Source organism: Malaclemys terrapin, chromosome 11, assembly GCF_027887155.1.
Source record: "Malaclemys terrapin pileata isolate rMalTer1 chromosome 11, rMalTer1.hap1, whole genome shotgun sequence".
Lineage (NCBI taxonomy): Eukaryota > Metazoa > Chordata > Testudines > Emydidae > Malaclemys > Malaclemys terrapin.
The window spans coordinates 41,787,996-41,808,994 of NC_071515.1; the positions used below are offsets into that span (position 1 = coordinate 41,787,996).

Sequence of the window (20,999 nt, forward strand, 5' to 3'; positions counted from 1 at the left end):
ACAGCAATAGACAGTGCTTTACAAAACCATAAAAAAGAACTGAAGAGAAATTAATTGAAAGCTACAATATTTGAATGAGTGGAACCGTCATGTGTGACATAGTCTGCTGTTTTGGAGCACTAGCAACAGTGGCTAAGCTTCATAGGAAAAGCTGTCAGAGATTCTCAGAGAATACTTAAGAAAACTTTGAGCAATAATAACAGAACAGTGAGGTACAGTATGATAAAAAGCTTAACCACCAACAAAGAAATGGCAAAAAGAAGTACTTAGGCAAAGCTGTGTGTGAAGGAGGGAAGATGAAGGAGACAGAAAAAGTAAGTATACTGGAAGCTGGAGTGAGAAACACACTGCTAGCCATGATATTTTATTGGGAAAAACCTGAACCTTTACTAAAATATTGTTGTGTGGTACAATTACATGTTGATTATTGAACTTCATTACATTTAATTCTCATCTCATCAGTTTTTTTTTTTTGTATTTTAATGAGAGATTTACTTATTCTGCTTTATCACAATGCAGTCTGTACTAATCCAGATCCAATATGTTTACACCACTAGCAATAAGAAAGCTGTCTAAAGGAAACTATTTCATCCAATTCACACAGTCCCATATATAAAAAGAACAGGAGTACTTGTGGCACCTTAGAGACTAACAAATTTATTAGAGCATAAGCTTTCGTGGACTACAGCCCACTTGTTGGATGAAGAAGTGGGCTGTAGTCCACGAAAGCTTATGCTCTAATAAATTTGTTAGTCTCTAAGGTGCCACAAGTATCCTGTTCTTTTTGCGGATACAGACTAACACGGCTGCTACTCTGAGTCCCATATATGCTATTCAGTTGTATCCCATTTTAATCTCTCATATTTGATCCTAATCAGCATTGACTACAGGTTAGATCCTTCTATATCCAAAGCAATAACAATAACCAATCCACAAGTAAACCAGCCTGTAATGAAATTCACAGCCCAGGGCTAAACATAGAGCTAACATGTGTTTAACAAATCAAAGCTTGTATTTATCATTTGTCACTTTTGTGTCTTTGTTTTTTTTTCTCTCTCTCCAAGAGACAATTAAGAACCCACATTGTGAAAGAGAAACTTCAGAACAGTCTGACTTTTTTTTCAAAATTGCTTGGTACATAACATCTGCAAAATGCAATCTGGACATCACGCCGCTGGCATGTAAGACTAGTAGCAAAAGGGTTAATAATAACTAGTAAGGTGTGAACCAATTCAAAATACAAATCCCTAAATGTAGTCCCAAACCAAACCTTAATATGAAGTTGGGAGGAAATATCAGCTAACCTTATAAAAAATAATTTATTAATATTATGTTTGTTGGCACTTCCGAGTCCCCATCAAGACTGGAAGTGGAAGCGCTGAAATATCTACCTAAGTATCTGCACTCCATCCAACCCCCTAATGTCTGAGCACCTCACAGTGCTTCTGGCTCAGTTAGAAGCAGGAAGAACCAGAAACCTCATAAAACTAAGGATTCCCACAAGATTAGCTGACAAAGGCCCAATCCTGGGGTCTCTATGCAGGTGCAGGGGCCCATCCATGTACAACACATTGCACACTTGGAGCTGAATACTGTAATCAAAAGCAACTTGGATAAGCTTCCATCCAAATCTATACAACTGGAACCAAATAACACAACTTTTTGAGTCATTCATCATTATTAATAATGACCCCCTTTTTGATGTACATGTATGTCTATTTTTGGTTCATTTACCTGAGAGATGCCTTGAAACAAACTGGGCATGTATCTTTCTTCTGGATCACATATTATTACAGCTTATACATAAAATCTATAAGCAACAAAACTGGAAATCCTATTTATGTCTGTCATGTCTAGAGCTGTGCATTTGGCACAGCAGTCAAAGACACTCATGATCCAGTAGCATGCCGTTTTAAGAGAAAAGGGTGTTGTATCTTCTCCTACCTCTCCCCAGCCAGATGTTGGACCAAACACTAGAAGAACACAGAAAAATGTGGTGGTGGTGTGGGATTATCAGCTGAACATGAGCTCTCAGTGCAATGTTGTGGCCAAAAGGGCCATTGCAAGCCTTGGATACATAAACAGGGGAATATTGAACAGAAGTAGAGAGGCTATTTTACCTCTGTATCTGGCACTGGTGTGACTGCTGCTGGAATACTGTGGCTATTTCTGGGTCCTATGGTTCAAAAAGGATGTTGATAAATTGGAGAGGGTTCAAAGAAGGACCACAAGAACAAGCCAAAGAGTCTGTCTACAAGTTCAAGCAGGAAATATTTGGGGGAAGTTCTATGGCCTGTGTTATGCAGGAAGTCAGACCAGATGATCACAATGGTCCCTTCTGGCCTTAGAATATCTGAATCTATTAACTGCATCATGTATTCCTCTCAACAGATGGAAATCCACTGTAGAACCCCTGTATCACATCAAGAATTCCTCCAGTGAGGCTGAGACAGCTACTTGAGCAGTACACCATCAAAAGCTTCTTCTCCATGTTGTGGCATACAGCAGGAGAACACAGTGGAGCACACCTAGTTCTGCTGTCTGAAAATCCAGCTGGATCATGCCAAATAGGACCTTTCCCAGCCATGTCCATAACATCCAGGGTGACCCATGAGACTGCTGTTATTTTCTTCATGACAGAATCATAGTCCTAGCCCTGACATGCAAAGAAAAAAGGCACATGGAATTTTTGAGCAGGATCAATGGGATTCTGCTCTCACACAAGTGAGTCCATTGACTTGAGTGGAGTTATTCCTGATTTACACAGATGTAAAATGAATCAGTGTGTGTCTTAGAATTAATGAAATTCTTGTATATCACCTTTCACCCAAATGGATTGTAAAATGCTTCACAGCCTTGGTATATTGGGATCACTTCACCTACTGCTGAAACACTGCCATCTCTCAAGGTAGAATCTGGTGCCACACTACACAATAGTGTCTTTGAAATGTATCCAAATGAAACCAAAGAGGAAGTTGAGTTAGGCAGAATGAATTCAAACCTGGCCAGAACTCTAAGATTAATCCTGTAACTCTTACAAAATGCACCATGGCATCTTTGATTAAAAGTGGTCCACTCCAGACCTCAATATTACAGCCTGTTCAGGAACACAGTGCCTGCTAGCACCATGTTGGGACCTTGACTCTTTGTAGATTCAAAGGGAAGGAAAGTGAATCACTAATGCAGGATGGAGTATTCTGGTGGTTGTGTTTTTTTAAAGCCACGCACAAAAAGAAGTTAAATATGAGAATAGAGTTAAACTTCTTCTCTGATATAAATACATTATAGAAGTATGAATACTATACCTGACTTAAACATCCTGTAACATACAAGAAAAATATATCAATTCAAGACATCATTCTAGGATTCAGAATGGCACTTTGAGAATGGTAGATGAAAGACTATTCTTAATATTAAGGTCTAAAAGATATTGTAACTTGATTGTTAATGTTATTTTGTAGGGATTATAAATTTCAAAGAGTGAACTCCTGGTTCAGTCTTTATAAATAAACAAACATCATCACAGAATTTGTAATGTATAGCACCTTTCATTCAAGTACTTTATGCAAACTATTATAATTGGCAAAAACAATGAGGAGTCCTTGTGGCACCTTAGAGACTAACAAATTTATTTGGGCACAAGCTTTCGTGGGCTATAACCCACTTCATCAGATGCATGGAGTGAAAAATACAGTAGGTAGGTATAAATATATAGCACATGAAAAGATGGGAGTTGCCTTACCAAGTGGGGAGGTCAGTGCTAACGAGGCCAATTCAATCAGGGTGGAAGTGGCACAGTCCCAACAGTTGACAAGAAGGTGTGAGTATCAACAGAGGGAAAAAAAATTTTTCTAGTGACCCAGCCATTCCCAGTCTTTATTCAGGGCTAAGTTGATGGTGTCAAGTTTGCAAATTAATTCTAGTTCTGAAGTTTCTCATTGAAATCTGTTTCTGAAGCTTTTTTTGGTTGAAGAATGGCCACTTTTAAGTCTGTTATTGAGTGTCCAGGGAGATTGAACTGCTCTCCTACTGGTTTTTGAATGTTACAATTCTTGATGTCTGATTTGTGTCCATTTATTCTTAGGCGCAGAGACTGTCCAGGTTTTGCCAATGTACATGGTAGAGAGGCATTGCATGTACTAACTTAATTTTAATTAAGTGCTTAAGACTCATGGGAGTTATGACCATGAAACCTATATAGTTCCAAACAACCACTTTTGTGCTTTCTCCCATGCTGCTCCTCATGCTTGGAAGGAGTTCCCTGTAAACATCTGCAAAACTAACTCATTATCCCCCTTTGCATCCTTTCTTAAAACTCTCTTCTGCCATGATGCCTACAAAAACATGACAACAGTTAGGCTACTGGTGTGCTGAGACCAGTGCCTATCATGCTGGCCAATGTTCCTTGTACTCCCCGTCTGTCTATATCCATCTGCAGTCTCTTGTGTAAGACTTAGATTGTAAGCTCTTTTGTTCTGAGTTTGTACAGCGCCTAGCACTGTATGGGATCCTGGTCCATGACTGGAGCTTCTAGGCGCTATGACAATACTAACTGATACCCTGCTGATGCCCTACAATGATTGTGTTACTGCTTCAAAAGTTCATGCACCAACATGTCCATATTAGGGCTTGTATATATTGTTATACTGTGTCAATGAACATGATGTTAAAACACAAGTTAGCACTTAGTGTAGACCAGGGGTCGCCAACCTATGGCACGCGAGCTGATTTTGAGCAGCACGCTGCCTGCCCGGTGAGAGGAGGAGGAGGAGGGGCCGGAAAGCGCCACGCTGATGAAGAAGCGGGGGAGGAGGGAAGCTTGGCTGCCGCAGGACCAAGCTTCTGCCTCCGCAGGGGAGAGTGGTTGGGGGGGTCCCGGCCCCCAGCCCCACTCAGCCCCCCCCACCGCCCACCGCTCTCCCCTGCGGGGGCAGGAGGCAGAAGCTTGGTCCTGTAGCAGCCAAGCTTCCCCCTCCCCCGTTTCTTCCCTGCACAGTGTGGTGCATTCCAGCCCCTCCTCCTCCCCCTCCCCCTCCCTCTCCCTGCCGGCGATGGCCCTTGTGAGGGGGAGGGGGAGCGGAGCGGAGCCGAGCCGAGTGGCAGCGTGCTGGCTGCTCTGTAGAGGAGGCAGAGGGAGGTAGGGACGGGCCTTGGGGAAGGGGGTGGAACAGGGCATATCCCTCCCAGACCCCTGCCCTGAGCGGCTCAGGGCAGGGAACACCCCCACGAGCTGAGCACCCCAGCCCTCTGCCCTGACCTCCCCCCAATACCCAGCCTTCTGCCTTGCACCTCCACACCCCCCACCCTCTGCCCTGACCTTGAGTCGCCCACAACACCCAGCCTTCTGCCCTGACCCCTGAACCTCCCCATTCCCCAGCCTTCTGCCCTGCACCTCCACACCCCCCCGCCCTCTGCCCTGACCTGCCCCCAACACCCATCCTTCTGCCCTGCACCCCCACGCCCTCCCAGCCCTCTGCCCTGACCTGCCCCCAACACCCAGCCTTCTGCCCTGCACCCCCACGCCCTCCCAGCCCTCTGCCCTGACCTGCCCCCAACACCCAGCCTTCTGCCCTGCACCCCCTCCACACCCAGCCTTCTGCCCTGCACCTCCACACACACCCCAGCCTTCTGCCCTGAACCCCCTCCACACCCAGCCTTCTGCCCTGCACCTCCACACACCCCCCAGCCCTCTGCCCTTACCCCTGAACTCCCCACACATCCAGCCTTCTGCCCTGCACCCCCACACACACCCAGCCCTCTGCCCTGACCCCTGAACCCCCCCCCACCCCTCTGCCCCGACCCCTGAATCCCCCCACTCCCCCAGTCTTCTGCCCTGAACCCGCCACTGCCCTCTGCCCTGACCTCTGAACCCCCCCACACACCCAGCCTTCTGCCCTGCACCCTCTGCCCTGACCCCGTCCCAGGTCTGGGGTTGCCTACTCCTGGTGTAGACTGTCATGGTTAACACTCTGGTGGACCTGAGGTTAACCAGGACTGGTTGATACAATGCAAGACATGACAGTCTTTGTCTAGACTGAATGCTAAATTGTGTTTAAGATCATGTTAGTTAACACTGTGTCTTTTCCCAGTGCAGACAAGCTCAGAGACACCAAGACCTCAAGGATTGGACACACAAAGATGAACACAAACACTCTGGAAGACTTGACATGGATATTTTGACCAAGACTGACGTGCTTATGTTTCTCTCATAATTGATTGTCCCTCTAACCTACCCACTGCTTTCACTATAGATATCTGAAGTCATTAACAAAATGTGCTTAGATAGCTTACTCCTCTAACTTTCTGAAATGTTACTTGGATACCAAACCGAGTAAGAGTTGATAAAAACAGCAACATTTGTTTACATACAACAATTTCCATCTCAGCTACATCGTGTGCATAGCAGCACCATATAATCCTTATTAGCTTTTTTGCTTTTCGCAGTAAGGGCAATCACATCATCTGCAAACAACAAAACAAGGAGAACAATATCCTTCATGGCCCCATCCTTTAGACTCTGCTCAGCAAAGCTTCCATGTTTTCAGTTAGGGCTTTGCCTGAGTAAGAGACTGCAAGATTGGGAAACAACAACAATAATAATAATAATAATTCCATTTCCTTCTGGGATCTTGACCTTACATTAATGAACCCCCAACCCCACTCAATGTGTTTTCCATACACAAAGAGAAAAACTCTCAGTCTACTTGACTCATTTGAGATTAAAGAAAGCAACGACAGACATGAGAGAGAACACACAGTGCCAGTCTCACTCTAAGGCCCCATCCTGAACGGTCTCACAGCCCTGCCTCCCAGTGGACAAGCAGGTAAACCTTGTATATTTAAAGCTGCAGTACACAGAAAACTGAATCTTATTTAGAGCACATAATTCAGAGTCAAAAGATTAAAACAAGTGGGCCATGTTCTGCTTTTGGTTACACAGGAGTGCAAAAAGGGCGCAGCCATTTAATAGAGCCAAGTTTGGCCCATTCTGTCTGAAAATGGAGGTAAGGCCCAGTGATATATAAGTGATTGAAAATAAGGAATTGCTTAGAAAATACAGCCTATATTTTAAAATGTTGCTTTATTTTCTGTTTAGAATGGGGAATGAGTTATCACCTGTGTAACAGCAGCCTTTTGGTAATAGCATTTGTCTCTTCCTTAACCCACAATGTCCCTTACCATTCTATGCATCCGAAGAAGTGGGCTGTAGCCCATGAAAGCTTATGCTCAAATAAATTTGTTAGTCTCTAAGGTGCCACAAGTACTCCTGTTCTTTTTGCCCTTACCAGACTGTTTATGGTACTGTTTGAGAAGGCACACTGCAGCTGTCCCCTTGCCAGTGACCTTGTACATAGGCAAGTACCTACTGCATTTCATTACCTCCCTTGAGAATGCAGAGAATAGCTGCCCTCTTTACATGCTGCAGACTCACATTTTTCTCCTAGCCCAACTCAATTGGGCTCCAGTAAAATAATATTTTACTGTCAATTTTACAGAAAGAAAGAGACAATCTATTAAATAAGAGATAGAGAAAAAATAAATACTGTGGTGAAACTATTCAAAAGGGGCCACTGATTTTAGGCCTCCAACTTGAAACTCCCTGGGCTTCATTTTCAATAGTGCTGAGTACCCTCGTGCCCTTTACACTTAACAGGGCCCCCCAACATTGAAGAATCTAAAATCAAAGGACACTTTAGAAAATGTTGACTTCTACAACACCATGGGCAGCATGACTAGATGGGCTTTAAGCTGAGTTACAACACAGCCGGCAGTTTAACTCAGAACATCTTCGAACCTAGATATGTTTTGACATCTCTGACAAAGTTTCAGTATCTCAGACAATAGCGTGAGGAGCATGACATAAAAGAGATGTATCCTATTTCCCTGCAAGAGAGTGTATGGGACTAGAGCCTCTTCTCTTATATTCTGTTTGACTTTTGAAGCACAGGTATCCATATCTCTATTAGCATTTGAAATTACATTATCTCCCAGTCAATAGATAAATACTATTAGCATTTTCTTTTACAGACATATTTCCTTTTCATCTAGAAACTCTCTTTATATTTATTCTTAGTCCAGCCATAGCTAAACATTAGGCAATTCTCCAGGGAGTACTTTCAAACACTGTGTTGGGGCTGAGACATAGGTGGCCAGGAGTTGGAGTCTAGTGGTTAGAGCAGGAGTCAGTGTTGGGAGTCAAGCCAAGTGTCATAGCTGGAGTTGAGCCAAGGCTCAGGAACAAGGCAGGAACCAAGAACAGGTCATTAAAGCAAGGTTCAGGAGTCAGGCAAGGTCCAGTGTAGCAGCCAAGTAGAGCCCAGTTGCATGGACAACTTCTTGTGCCTCTCTTTGGATTTAAATAAGAAGCCCCGACCAATCACGGTTCACAGCATTCCTACAAACAGGCCCTGATGTAACTTCAGATTTCATGGTATCTCCTCTGTTCAGCTGGCTAGTAATGAGCTGTGGAGTACAAGCAGGGTGGTGCTAGTTAACAGGGAACTCTATGGACTCAGGTTCGAGACCTACGGGACCATGACACAATGCTATTCTCCAGTCTCTCAGGAAAATGTGACTACTCTGCCTCTAACGTTACCTTATTGTGACTGAAATAATCAGCTTCTATCATGTTAACTGGACTCTCCTCCCAACCTTACCAATAAAGGATAATATCAGGGAGAAATGATTCATATAGAAGAGATTGGGCAGGATCTTTGGCCCTGCTGCAGCCCTTCTGCACCACTATGGTGTTGCTAATGGACTATAAGGCTGGCTTTACAGTCTGGTGAAAGCTCCCCCCATGCTCCCCTGCCCTTGTAGGGGTCACATAGAGCCAGCATAGCTTTGAGGGGAGACTTTCAAAGGCACAAAGAGGAATTAGATTCCCAAATCCCAGCAAGTCTATAGGAATTGGGCTTCTAATTCCCCATCTGTGCCTTTGAAAATCTCCCCTTTAAGCCATTTTAGCCTCTGTGCACACACCTTGCACTGTGTGCAGTTTGGTCATAGCTTTAAAGTTTCTTATAGGCCTAATCCAAAGCCCACTGAAGTCAATGGGAGTCTTTCAGTGTTGACATTTGTGCATAAATCACTGACTACAGACTTTTCAGTGTCTGTGTGGAATCTCCCAGCTCTATCTTTTCCCTCCACTGTAATATAAATGGGAACATTGTAACATAATAGAGAGCCAGGTATCACAGTGTGATGACCATGTGCAATGACAAAATTTTATCATTCCATTTCCCCCTTTTTCCCCTTGGGCCAGTCCTGTTTGTAACATAATTCTAAAATGATTTAGAATCAGGTTATAAAATTTGCAGTGTAATGTTTCATCAGGGAAAAAAAAGCATCATCATTATGTTCTTTGGATCACATAGTATATATTGCTTTTTTGTGGATAATAATTTAGATATTATATTCAAAAGTTATAACAAACATATTTACACCACACTTACCCCAAAGATAATGCTCTATATTTGCCATTTCATGTTGGTTTTCATAAGTGCTACAGCACTGGGTGCCTAAAAGACTACATATCCTGGACCAAGAGTAAATAAAGAATTCATTGGGGTGTGAAAGCATTTGAATCTCTGACTGAAGAACTATGCTTTCATAAAACACTGGAAGAGACCATTATTCTTCAACAGGTTTATTTCTTTAACAGTTATTTATTTAAATGTGATTTATATCATTTTCAATCTTAAATACCTTAAATGCTTCACTGAGATTTTTATTTCTTTGTTGCTGTGTGCTTGTTCTTTTCACATATTTATTTCTTGAATAGATCAAATCAATGTTTCAGTTATCTCTTCTTCAAAACAAGTTTTTAACTAGGGGAATACCAATCACTGTTATTTTAGAAAGTCAAATCTTAATTATTGGGTAATGGACCCTGAATCACACACTTGCTGAGGGCCTAATTCTGCCACGTTTAATCCCTCTAAGTAATAATTTTACTCCATACCTAATACCATTGATTTCAATGGGACTATTCACAGAGAAAGGTACTACTCAGTGAGATTTGGGGTGACAGAACTTGACCATTAGTGCTTCTCTTAAGAAGGTATAGTGCAATGAAAATATTTTTGTTTGGCAGGTTTATTGTTAACATCATTTCAAAGTTTTCCACTGTAATGCACACACCTTCTGCAATCCCATTCCACAAATTCAAATCCCCTGGGGACTGAAACTCATAACAAGAGTATAATGAATTCCCAACCTATTGTGTTTATGTAGAACTCTGTATTTGCAGTTGAAAACAACTGTGTATCTATAAAGGATGAAAAATGCTAAATTTGTGTAATTTCCTAAAAACATAAGGACCTGATCCTGCCATCATCTATGCATCTTTTTAATTATATATGTGTATAGCCTCATTCACCTCAGTGTAAACATTATGCACATGTGAGTTGGCAGGATCAGGGCCTAAGTGTGCAGAAAAATTATTGTAGTATTATTGGCCCTGTAGGGAAAGTGTACAATAGTAATACTATGGTACATTTAATTGCACAATCAGATTAATTAGCATATATAAAGAGCTCAGGACAGAAAACCCTCATTTTAGGGTTGTGAACTTTCTAATCCCTGAACCAAATACCCTTGCCCCGCCTCTTCCTCTGAGGCCACGCCCCTACCCCACCTGTCCTCCCCCATCACTCGCTCCCCCACCCCCGGGACTCACCTGCTGCCTGCAGAGCCGGGCTGGGAGGAACTGATGCAGAGCCTGCCCAATTGGTGCACAGCGGGGCATGGCAGGGGTCATTCCCTGCAGTGAGGGGCTGGGAAGGGGAAATTGGGGCTAGGGTGACCAGACAGCAAGTGTGAAAAATCAGGATGGGGTGGGAGGTAATAGGAGCCTGTATAAGAAAAAGACCCAAAAATTGGGACTGTCCCTATAAAATCAGGACATCTGGTCACCCTAATTGGGGCTCAGCGTGGGATGGGGGGATGTTTCCTGCTCCTGGAGCAAGGGGCTGGGGAAATCAGGGTATAGCGGGGTGCAGGGAGGGGGAAACAGGTTACCACCCCAGATGGTGCTGGTACCTACTTCGGAGCTTGTTCCGGGAGCCTGCCAATTCTGTCCATCAGGCTCCTGCAGCAGCTGCTGATCTTCCCACCCCCTGATGGCAGAGGCTGGTTACTGCAGGTAACCGGACTTTTAGTGATGCTGCCAGCTTCCCTTTTTGACCGGTCTGGTCTAAAATCGGACACTTGGCAACCCTACCTCATTTTCAGGAATGGCCTGAAAGCCTGTGTATTAGTATTTCAATTTTGGGTCTGATAAAAGATATCAAACTATCAACCTTTTCTATCTTGAACTGTGGGTAATAATTCATGGCCCCATACTGAACCCTGCATTCAGTGATCTGCAAATACAGCTCCATGACAACAATGGAGACAAGCATTTTGATAAGTAACAATTTCTGATCTTGATTTCCTGGAAGACTGGAAATATGGACCTGTTAAAACAGCCCGGGGTGCTTCATTTTATATTTTTAAATTGATAAAAAGAAATCGCCAACCAAGACAAGAAGGTATAGTTATCAAATAGAGTAAGAATCACATTGGATAGATTTTAGCATTGTTGTAGGCTTCACTGTGTTGCAGAATGAACCTCTCTGAATGCAAACAAATCAGTTGTCTTTCATTCTGCCAGACATAAGAGGTTTCATAACTTCCAGTTTGTGATGCTTGCAGCCAGAGGGAGAGGTAGAGTTCTCTGATGCCAATTTTGTTACATTAAAAAGGTGTTTTCATGGAGTGATGATCATGGCTCATGTTCTTAACAGAATGTTATCACACCATACTTCTGTCTCCATATTGTACTTAAGTGCATTTGACAACGTAATTTCAAATAAATTGCACATTTTCAGATAGCAAATATTAAATAAATAGTTACTTACGGTATGTTTCCTGTCTTCCAGGGGACAGTTAAAAGAACTCATCAATATATAAACTTACATGCAGACAACATGTATCTTATAAATATTAAAAAAAAATCTTCATTACTTTAATATATTTCTTACCTTGTTTTTTAGGGGATCCCGGGGAACTTGATAATCGTTGATTTGCAAGTGCAAGGGATTGGCTTATAGGCTGTGAATCATTCATTTGCAGTGAATGCTTTAGAAGAAACTGAGGTGTGGGAATCTCATCCGAATCCTTTTTGAATAAGGAACAATGTTTCAGAAACATAAAATAGTATAAGTATTCCACTCAATGAAGTCAACTTTTAACCACAATCTAACAGAAAACAAATGTATATTTTGTATGCTTCATTGTAAAATGTCTAATGCTAGATTGAAGTCACACGAGATTTTTGTGTCTTTTAGCCACGGTGACTAAGCACCTGTGTCATAAACATTTGTATATTTTCCCCCTCTAATTTATTTACCCCATACTCATGCAGTTAATCACAGCATGCACTGTATGCTGATTTCCTCTCATAGTTAATTTGTATCTTTAGAAAAAGGCTATAGGAAGGTATTAATCTGCTTAACATTTCTAAGTACATCATCCAAGGGATTTTGGTTTTTTAATCTTACATATGCTCAGCAGAGTTACTGGCAAAAACTGTACATTTTCTTCATTTCATCCTTTCAACATCAAATGGTAAGCAGCAAAAATTGGATCAGACTTCAAAGACTATGCTGTGCTCCAAGTCACAGAGCGACTCCTCCATTTCACATATTGAATTCGAGCAGGATATCAAAGTGCTACCAAAGAACCTCAGGTCCTTACTAAAAAAGAGACTAACATCTGTAGAAAGTGAAGTGCACAGACAAATCACCTCAGGGAGTAGCTAGCATTTATTCTCAGCAGCAAATTTCCAGCCTTTTGATTCTCTTATTCACCGTACCTCCCTGTCTTTCTACAGAACTAAAGTTCTTAGCAAGCAGGCTTTTGTCTCAAAGACTTCAAAACATCACTAAGTTTCATGTTTAGATGGCTATGCCAAGCAGAACTGTGGACTCAGGAATTTGAATCTGAACTTAATAGTACCTTTTTCGTTTGTTTGTCAAGAAAATCAGGCTCTGCAGGAGAAGTCTGGTTGTTGGTTTGCTGCCTAAAAATTACAGTAAAATATAGAGTTTAAATATTGTTATTTTCCTCTGTACTACCAGAGAATTACGGGAACACACAAGTTTGGTCCTAGTGTTTTATTCCAGTTATCTGCACATGATCAATTCTGAGAAAACAGACCAGTCACATTTCCGCTAATGATGAAATTCCTTGATATTAAATACATTAGTACTGAACTAGAACTGAGCAAAATATTTGTCATTGTAGCTTTGTTCGTGTGTGTGTGTGTGTGTGTGTGTGTGTGAGAGAGAGACTGACTAGATTGAGATTGTGAAACTTCTGTGAAATTAGAGCGCTTTTATGAAATGCGACAAGAGCCAACACTAAATGTTTTTCACTTTCAGAAGGCTGTGAAAAGCCACTTTACCTTGCAAATTCAAACTCAGGAATTCTGTAAAAGCCAACAGGAGGACCAGGTTGTACACCACTCCTCAAAGCCACATGGTCTAGTGGATTAAGCAGAGGGCGGGGAACTAGGATTTCCCAGGTTTTTATTCCACCTCTGCTTGTCTTAATACTTCACACTTATATAAACTTCACCAATATTATTTAAGGCCCAGTCCTGCTCCCACTGAAGTTAATCAGACCAACAAAAGACCCCTTATGTAGGCCCCAATTCATGTGAGCAGACTTTTGAAGCCAATGGGACTCTACACTGACAGGAAGGTCTACCCACACAGATTCTGCTGCATGATCCCTAACTATCAAGCAGATAAATACCACCAATGTCATTTTACAGATGGAAAAACTAAGGTTTACAGTGGTTAACTGATTTGCCCAAAGTCACAGGTCAGGATTAATACCTAGGTCTTCTGATTGCCACTAAGGCCTAATCCACTAGACCACAGGACCCTCTGATCTAGTCGCACCTTTTCTGAAAATGAGGCTAATATTAATTACATACCTATCTTTCTGGGGATGAAAACATCTTAAATCCTGTATATTTTCAGACTTCATCTACAGTAAATATCATTGCTTTCATTTTACAGATAGGGGAAATGTATAGCAGGCTGGGTAAGAGATTTGCTTAAGTAACTTCTTGAGTTTTACATGCTTCACTGTGAATAATTTTCAATCCCTCATATTTTGAAAAAATAAAACCCTGTTTTTTTGGAGGGACAAATATCATATGGAACTATAATAAAAATACAGCACTCATATCTGTGAATTTCATTTTTTTGCCCCTCTTTCCCAGTTTCACTCAGCTCTGTTAATAACCAAAATTGACTCTTGAGCAGTGGTGCAAGTACAGTGGTATGGTCTGATACGCCGTACCGGTAAGATATTTATAGCTGGTATGGCGTACCAGAAAGACAGAGGATGAGCCTGCTCCCAGCCCCATCCCCTGCCCTTCCATGGAGCTGCATCTCTTTTGTCTATACAGCAGCCCTGCTGGAGGACAGGGCTGGTGGGGCAGGGCTGGGAACCACAGCGAGGAAAGGAGCAGAACTCTGGCAGCTCCTCCAGTGCAGCTGTATCGCCCAGCCCAGCCCCCAGCCTTTCCAGACAGCTGCATCTCCTGAGTCCTCCTGCCTGGGGTCTGTACAGCGGAAGTCTCTGGCGCAGCAGGAGGAAGACAGAGCTCCCTCCCCCCCGACACACTCCAGGTAACATGGGATGGATGTGGATCATGGGACGGGGACGGGGAGAGCGCTAGGGCCCGGGCTGGGAGCAAGGCATGGAGGAGTACATGCGGAGGTCATGTGCCCCCACTTTGTGTCCCTCCCATGAGTGCAGCGTACTGACAAGAAATGATTTCTACTTGCACCATTGTTCTTGAGTAACAGCAGAACAACATAATGCACTGTTTGAACAGTAATTGGTGATAGCAGCTACATGTACAGACTTACTTTTCAAAAACACCTACAATTAAAATAATTGAAACTGAACAAGGACATGAAATCTTTTAAACTGTTACTTTGAGTACTGAACTTGACACATATCCTTGACACATGTACATCACTATGCAAACACATTACATAACATGCATATCTTATCACCACATCCACAAATGCAGCCTACAATTTTTGGGCTCTGACTTTCAAAGGGACTTGGGCTCATGAGTGTCTCAGTCACTTCTGAAAATGGGACTTAGGCACATATGAAAATGTTATTCCAGGTCCAGAATCTGATTTAAATTGCAAGTTTTACAAAGCTGTTTGGAAAAGTAATGCCAATTTAAGTAGTTTAAATAAAGCTCCCAAGAAGTGGCAACAAAATGAAGAATTCACTGATAAGTTCAAATGTCTAATTTCTCTGGAGTAGTACAGTTCACATGACTATAAGTTGGGGTTTATTTATTGTTTTTTTTTTATAATTTATTCTTTAGAAATTGTTATTTGGAAAGATGACAAAATATTCTACCCAAAATCATACGTTAAATTTGAACATAAATATTTTATTTAATTACAATATATAACTCAGTAGTAGAGATAAAATGCTACCCATATTCTGCAACCAAAGAATCACTGGACAGTACTGTCTCTGATAAAAGTATTACACATAATAAACTATCTCAAAATGACAATGAACCTGAGCTGCTTTAAAATAGCATCTAGGCACAACCCTGAGGATTATCCTTAGGGCAGTTCTGAACCATTTGCAACTAAGAACTTTGCAAAGTAATGTTTCCCACTCCATCCCCCGACAGAAACCAAAAAAACCAGACAGCACTGTTATGTGCTCTGGGAACAAGCCAAAGAGTTTGGCTGTGCTTGTGGATACAGAGTTCTTTTCCGTGTGTACTACAAGCCAGAATTGTGGAAGGCTTTTTCCACTTTTAGCCTCCAGACCTTAATTGACCATGGGCCACTAAAATCTATTTAACCGGAATTGATTGGTATACAATTTTCCGGTCTTTTCACAGTTTTCCATTTTCCCTGTTCCTACTAGTTCACAATTCCTCCCTTTCCCTAAAGGTTATTAATAAAATTGGAATTGAGAAGGCTAAAACATTATCTTTATTTAAATATAGCCTTTTTAGATAGAAAACTGCTTTCTTTTTCTTTTCTTATGAAAAGGGTAGAATGTGGGATTTACAAGTAAACATACAGGGCCATATACCATTGGAATTCGCAAAACATACCAGGCATGAAATGCAAATGTTGCATTCTTTGTTCAGAATTTTCAGAAAGGGTTAGCTCCCATAATTAGGGCCAGATTTTCAGAAAAATTCAGCTCCCACATAGGCACCTAAATAAGCAGTCAGATTTTCAAAAGAGCTTTGCATGATGAGTGAAGAACTCATTTCAAAATCTGGCCATAAGAGTCACAGTGGCATTTGCTGGGAGCGACCTTTGGAAAATCTGGCCTCAATTGTGGGCGTTCAGCACTTTAACGTCTGGCACGGAGCTCTTTCGAAAATCTGGCCCTTACTTATGACTAAGGAAAGAAAATGGAACACAGTTAATTACCTCTTCTGACAAAGACTGCAATGGGACTCAGGAAGCAGCACAACAGTAACTAATTCTCATGATGCATTTAATAATATTGGCAAACATTTTCAAAGTTGGAAACTTAAATCTAAGTGGCCTTATCCTGAGAGGTGCTGGGCATTTTCAGATTCCACTGAAGTCAGTGAGAGTTGAGAGTTCTCAATATCTCTCAAAACCAGACCTTTATATTTAGATGTCTAAATATGGATTTATGAGCCTAACTCCAGGCATCCAACTTTGACCTAGTGGGTAAGTTGTGGGCATGATATATCTTAGGCCTAACCTACACTAGCACTCTAAGTCGATGTAAATTATGCTAGTTAAGTTATGTAAATAATATAACTTAAGTCAATGTAACTTACATTGACTTAAAGTGGTGTCTACCCAGTTCTATGTCAATGGGAGACTCTCTCCCGTCGACATAGCTTCCACCTCTTGCTGAGGTGGTTTAATTAAGTAGACAAAAGAGTGCTCTCCCATCAACTTATCATGTCTTCACTAGACCTGCTAAATCAATGCCACTGCATCAATTGCAGTGGCGCCGATTTAGCCCATAGTATAGACAAGGCCTTAATTTTAGTAAGGCTTTTGACACAGTCCCACGTGATAGTCTCACAAGCAGACTAGGTAAATGTGATCTAGATGAAATTATTATTAGGTAGGTTCAAAACTGATTGATAACTACTCTTTAGGCACAGTCTTTCAAATGGTTCATTGTCAAACTAAGAGGATGTATCTAGTGGAGTCCTGCTGGGTCTGCCCTGGGTCTGGTACTAATCAATATTTTCATTGATGACTTGGATAATGGAGTATGCTTATACAATTTGTGTATGACACCAAGCTGGGAGGGATTGCATGTACTTTAGAGGACAGGATAAGAATTCAAAACAAACTTGATAAATTGGAGAATTAGTCTGAAAGCAACAAGATGAAATTTAATAAAGAAAAATGTATAGTACTACACTTAAGAAAAAAATCAAATGCAAAGCTACAAAATGGGGAATAACTGGCTAGGCATTAGCATTGCTGAAAAGGATCTGAGGGTTATAGTGGTTCAAAAATAGAATTCAAGTCAACAATGTGATGCAGTTGTGAAAAAGGCTAATATCTTTCTGGGGTGTATTACCAGGAATGTTGTATGTAAGACATGGGAAATAATTAACCTGCTCTACTTGGCACTGGTGAGGCCTCAGTCGCAGTATTGTATTTAGTTCTGAGTGCCACACATTAGGAAAGATGTGGACAAACTGGAGAGAGTCCAGAAGACAGCAACAAAAATGATAAAAGGTCTAGAAAACCTGACCTATGAGGAAAGGTTAAAAACACTGGGCATGTTTAATCTTGAGAAAAGAAGGCTGAGGGGGGACCTGATAACAATCTCCAAATATATTAAGGTCTGTTACAAAGAGGACAGGGATCAATTGTTCTCCAGGTCCATGGAAGATAGGACAAGAAGTAATGGGCTTAACCTGCAGCAAGGAAGGTTTAGGTTAGATATTAGGAAAAGCTTTCCGACTATAAGGATAGTTGAGCACTGGAACAGGCTTCCAAGATTATGGAATCTCCATCACTGGAGGTTTCAAAGAATGGGTTAGACAAGCACCTGTCAGGGATGGTTTGGTATACTAGGTCCTGTGCAGGGCGCTCGACTCAAGGTCCCTTCCATCCCTTCATTTCTATGATTCTATAATTATGATTCTCTTTTTAGGGGAGAGTAAATTACTGTAATCAAAAGGCCACTGAATAACCTACCTACCCTATGTATTCACTCTCTGAGTAAAATGCTGGTCTTTTCCAAAACTCTCCCAAACAGGTCGGATATGAAAAGACCTGATTCATTTAATTTTTTTTTTTAAATCAACCTATGTTTGGCCTATTTTCACATGTAAAATTTTAAAAGTGCCTAAGTAACTTAAGTGACACAGGTAATTTTTTTTTTTTTTTTGCGAACAGGGGCTGCTAACAGGGAGTTTTGCAAGGGAGTTTGGAAGGGAGCAGGAAGGGGGCGAGGGTCCCTTGCCGGTTCCATCTGTTTTCTCTTGATTCCCCTTAATACCTATAAAGCAACTACATTCTAACTGTTTGCTTAAACAACCCTTTCAGCTGACAGGGGGCTGCAGACGGGAGTTTGACAGAGGGAGGCTTACGATGGTTAGGAAGACCCGCAACACCTGTGCCAGCACTGCTGCTGTCTCCTCCACCTGTGCCTGTAGCCAGACAGAGTGCCTAAGCATGGATGCCTCTACCCAGATCCTGGTGTGGTTTTGCAAAGACTGTAACTTGCAATTTCCACTTACTGATATCCAGGCTGGGGGGACCATCCAATGTGAAAGGTGCCTGCTGGTGGAATCTCTCAGGCAGCAGGTGGGAGAGCTACAGGAGGAGGTGGCTAGGTTGAGGAGCATCCGTATCCACGAGCAATTCCTCGACAGTGTCCATGTGGAGACAGCTGAGGTAGCTGTCCCAGTACACAGGACTGCTGATACACCACTGGTGGAGGAGGAGATGGCTCAGGGTGGACGCTGGCAGCTGGTTACTTCTGGCAGCAGGCAGTGCTCCACCCTTGCTCCGAACCCTCCTGCCGTGGTTATAGGTAACCGTTATGCTCTTCTTGATACAGGAAAGAAGGAATCACTCCCTACAGTAAAGGAGGAGAAGCCTCGTACCCCTAAGGCTGGAGAGTCTGCTGCCACCACTGCGAATAGGAAACGTAGGGTAGTGATGGTTGGAGACTCTCTGCTGAGGGGGACGGAGGCGCCCATCTGTCGCCCTGACATTTCTTCTCGGGAGGTATGCTGCCTGCCGGGGGCCCGTATCCGAGACGTTACGGAGGCATTGTCGAGGATTATCCGGCCCTCTGACTACTACCCCATGCTACTCATCCATGTGGGCACAAATGATACTGCGCGGTGTGACACTGAGCGGATCAAGAGTGACTACAGGGCTCTGGGAGCACGGGTGAAGGAGTTTGGAGCACAGGTGGTATTCTCTTCAATTCTTCCTGTTAAAGGTAGGGGCCCGGGCAGAGACAGATGCATCATGGAGGTGAATGCCTGGCTGCGAAGATGGTGTCGCCAGGAGGGCTTTGGCTTCCTAGACCACGGGATGCTATTCGAGGAAGGACTGCTAGGCAGAGATGGCGTTCACCTTTCGAGGAGAGGAAAGACCCTATTCGGACACAGACTGGCTAACCTAGTGAGGAGGGCTTTAAACTAGGTTCGACGGGGACAGGTGAGCAAAGCCCACAGGTAGGTGGGGAACATGGAGACCGGGGAAATGAGTCGGAAACAAGAGGGAGTGTGGGCTATATTGGCAGAGAGAAAGGAGAGTCAGGAAAAAACTGGGAGGAAAGATCAAACCAGTATCTTAGATGCCTATATACAAATGCGAGAAGTATGGGGAATAAGCAGGAAGAACTGGAAGTGCTAATAAATAAATACAACTATGACATTGTTGGCATCACTGAAACTTGGTGGGATAATACACATGATTGGAATGTTGGTGTGGATGGGTACAGCTTGCTCAGGAAGGATAGACAGGGGAAAAAGGGAGGAGGTGTTGCCTTATATATTAAAAATGTACACACTTGGACTGAGGTAGAGATGGACATAGGAGACGGAAGTGTTGAGAGTCTCTGGGTTAGGCTTAAAGGGGCAAAAAACAAGGGAGATGTCATGCTAGGCGTCTACTACAGGCCACCTAACCAGGTGGAAGAGGTGGATGAGGCTTTTTTCAAGCAACTAACAAAATCATCCAAAGCCCAAGATTTGGTGGTGATGGGGGACTTCAACTATCCGGATATATGTTGGGAAAATAACACAGCGGGGAACAGACTATCCAACAAATTCTTGGACTGCATTGGAGACAACTTTTTATTTCAGAAGGTTGAAAAAGCTACTAGGGGGGAAGCTGTTCTAGACTTGATTTTAACAAATAGGGAGGAACTCGTTGAGAATGTGAAAGTAGAAGGCAGCCTGGGTGAAAGTGATCATGAAATCATAGACTTTGCAATTCTAAGGAAGGGTAGAAGGGAGAACAGCAAAATAGAGACAATGGATTTCAGGAAGGCAGATTTTGGGAAGCTCAGAGAGCTGATAGGTAAGGTCCCATGGGAATCAAGACTGAGGGGAAAAACAACTGAGGAGAGTTGGCAGTTTTTCAAAGGGACACTATTAAGGGCCCAAAAGCAAGCTATTCCGCTGGTTAGGAAAGATAGAAAATGTGGCAAAAGACCACCTTGGCTTAACCACGAGATCTTGCACGATCTAAAAAATAAAAAGGAGTCATATAAAAAATGGAAACTAGGACAGATTACAAAGGATGAATATAGGCAAACAACACAGGAATGCAGGGGCAAGTTTAGAAAGGCAAAGGCACAAAATGAGCTCAAACTAGCTACGGGAATAAAAGGAAACAAGAAGACTTTTTATCAATACATTAGAAGCAAGAGGAAGACCAAAGACAGGGTAGGCCCACTGCTTA

General features: G+C 42.5%; 1 protein-coding gene across 1 annotated transcript in view; it reads right to left on the bottom strand.

Moving 5' to 3' along the window:
• Positions 1–20,999, bottom strand: part of MYO3B (myosin IIIB) — a 328,398-nt gene that overhangs the window by 69,868 nt on the left and 237,531 nt on the right. The window contains exons 32-33 of the mRNA XM_054043283.1: positions 13,003–13,066; positions 12,027–12,162 (exon numbers count right to left, since the gene is read on the bottom strand). Coding sequence (XP_053899258.1) covers positions 12,027–12,162; positions 13,003–13,066 — 200 coding nt within the window. The remainder of the gene's footprint in view (positions 1–12,026; positions 12,163–13,002; positions 13,067–20,999) is intronic.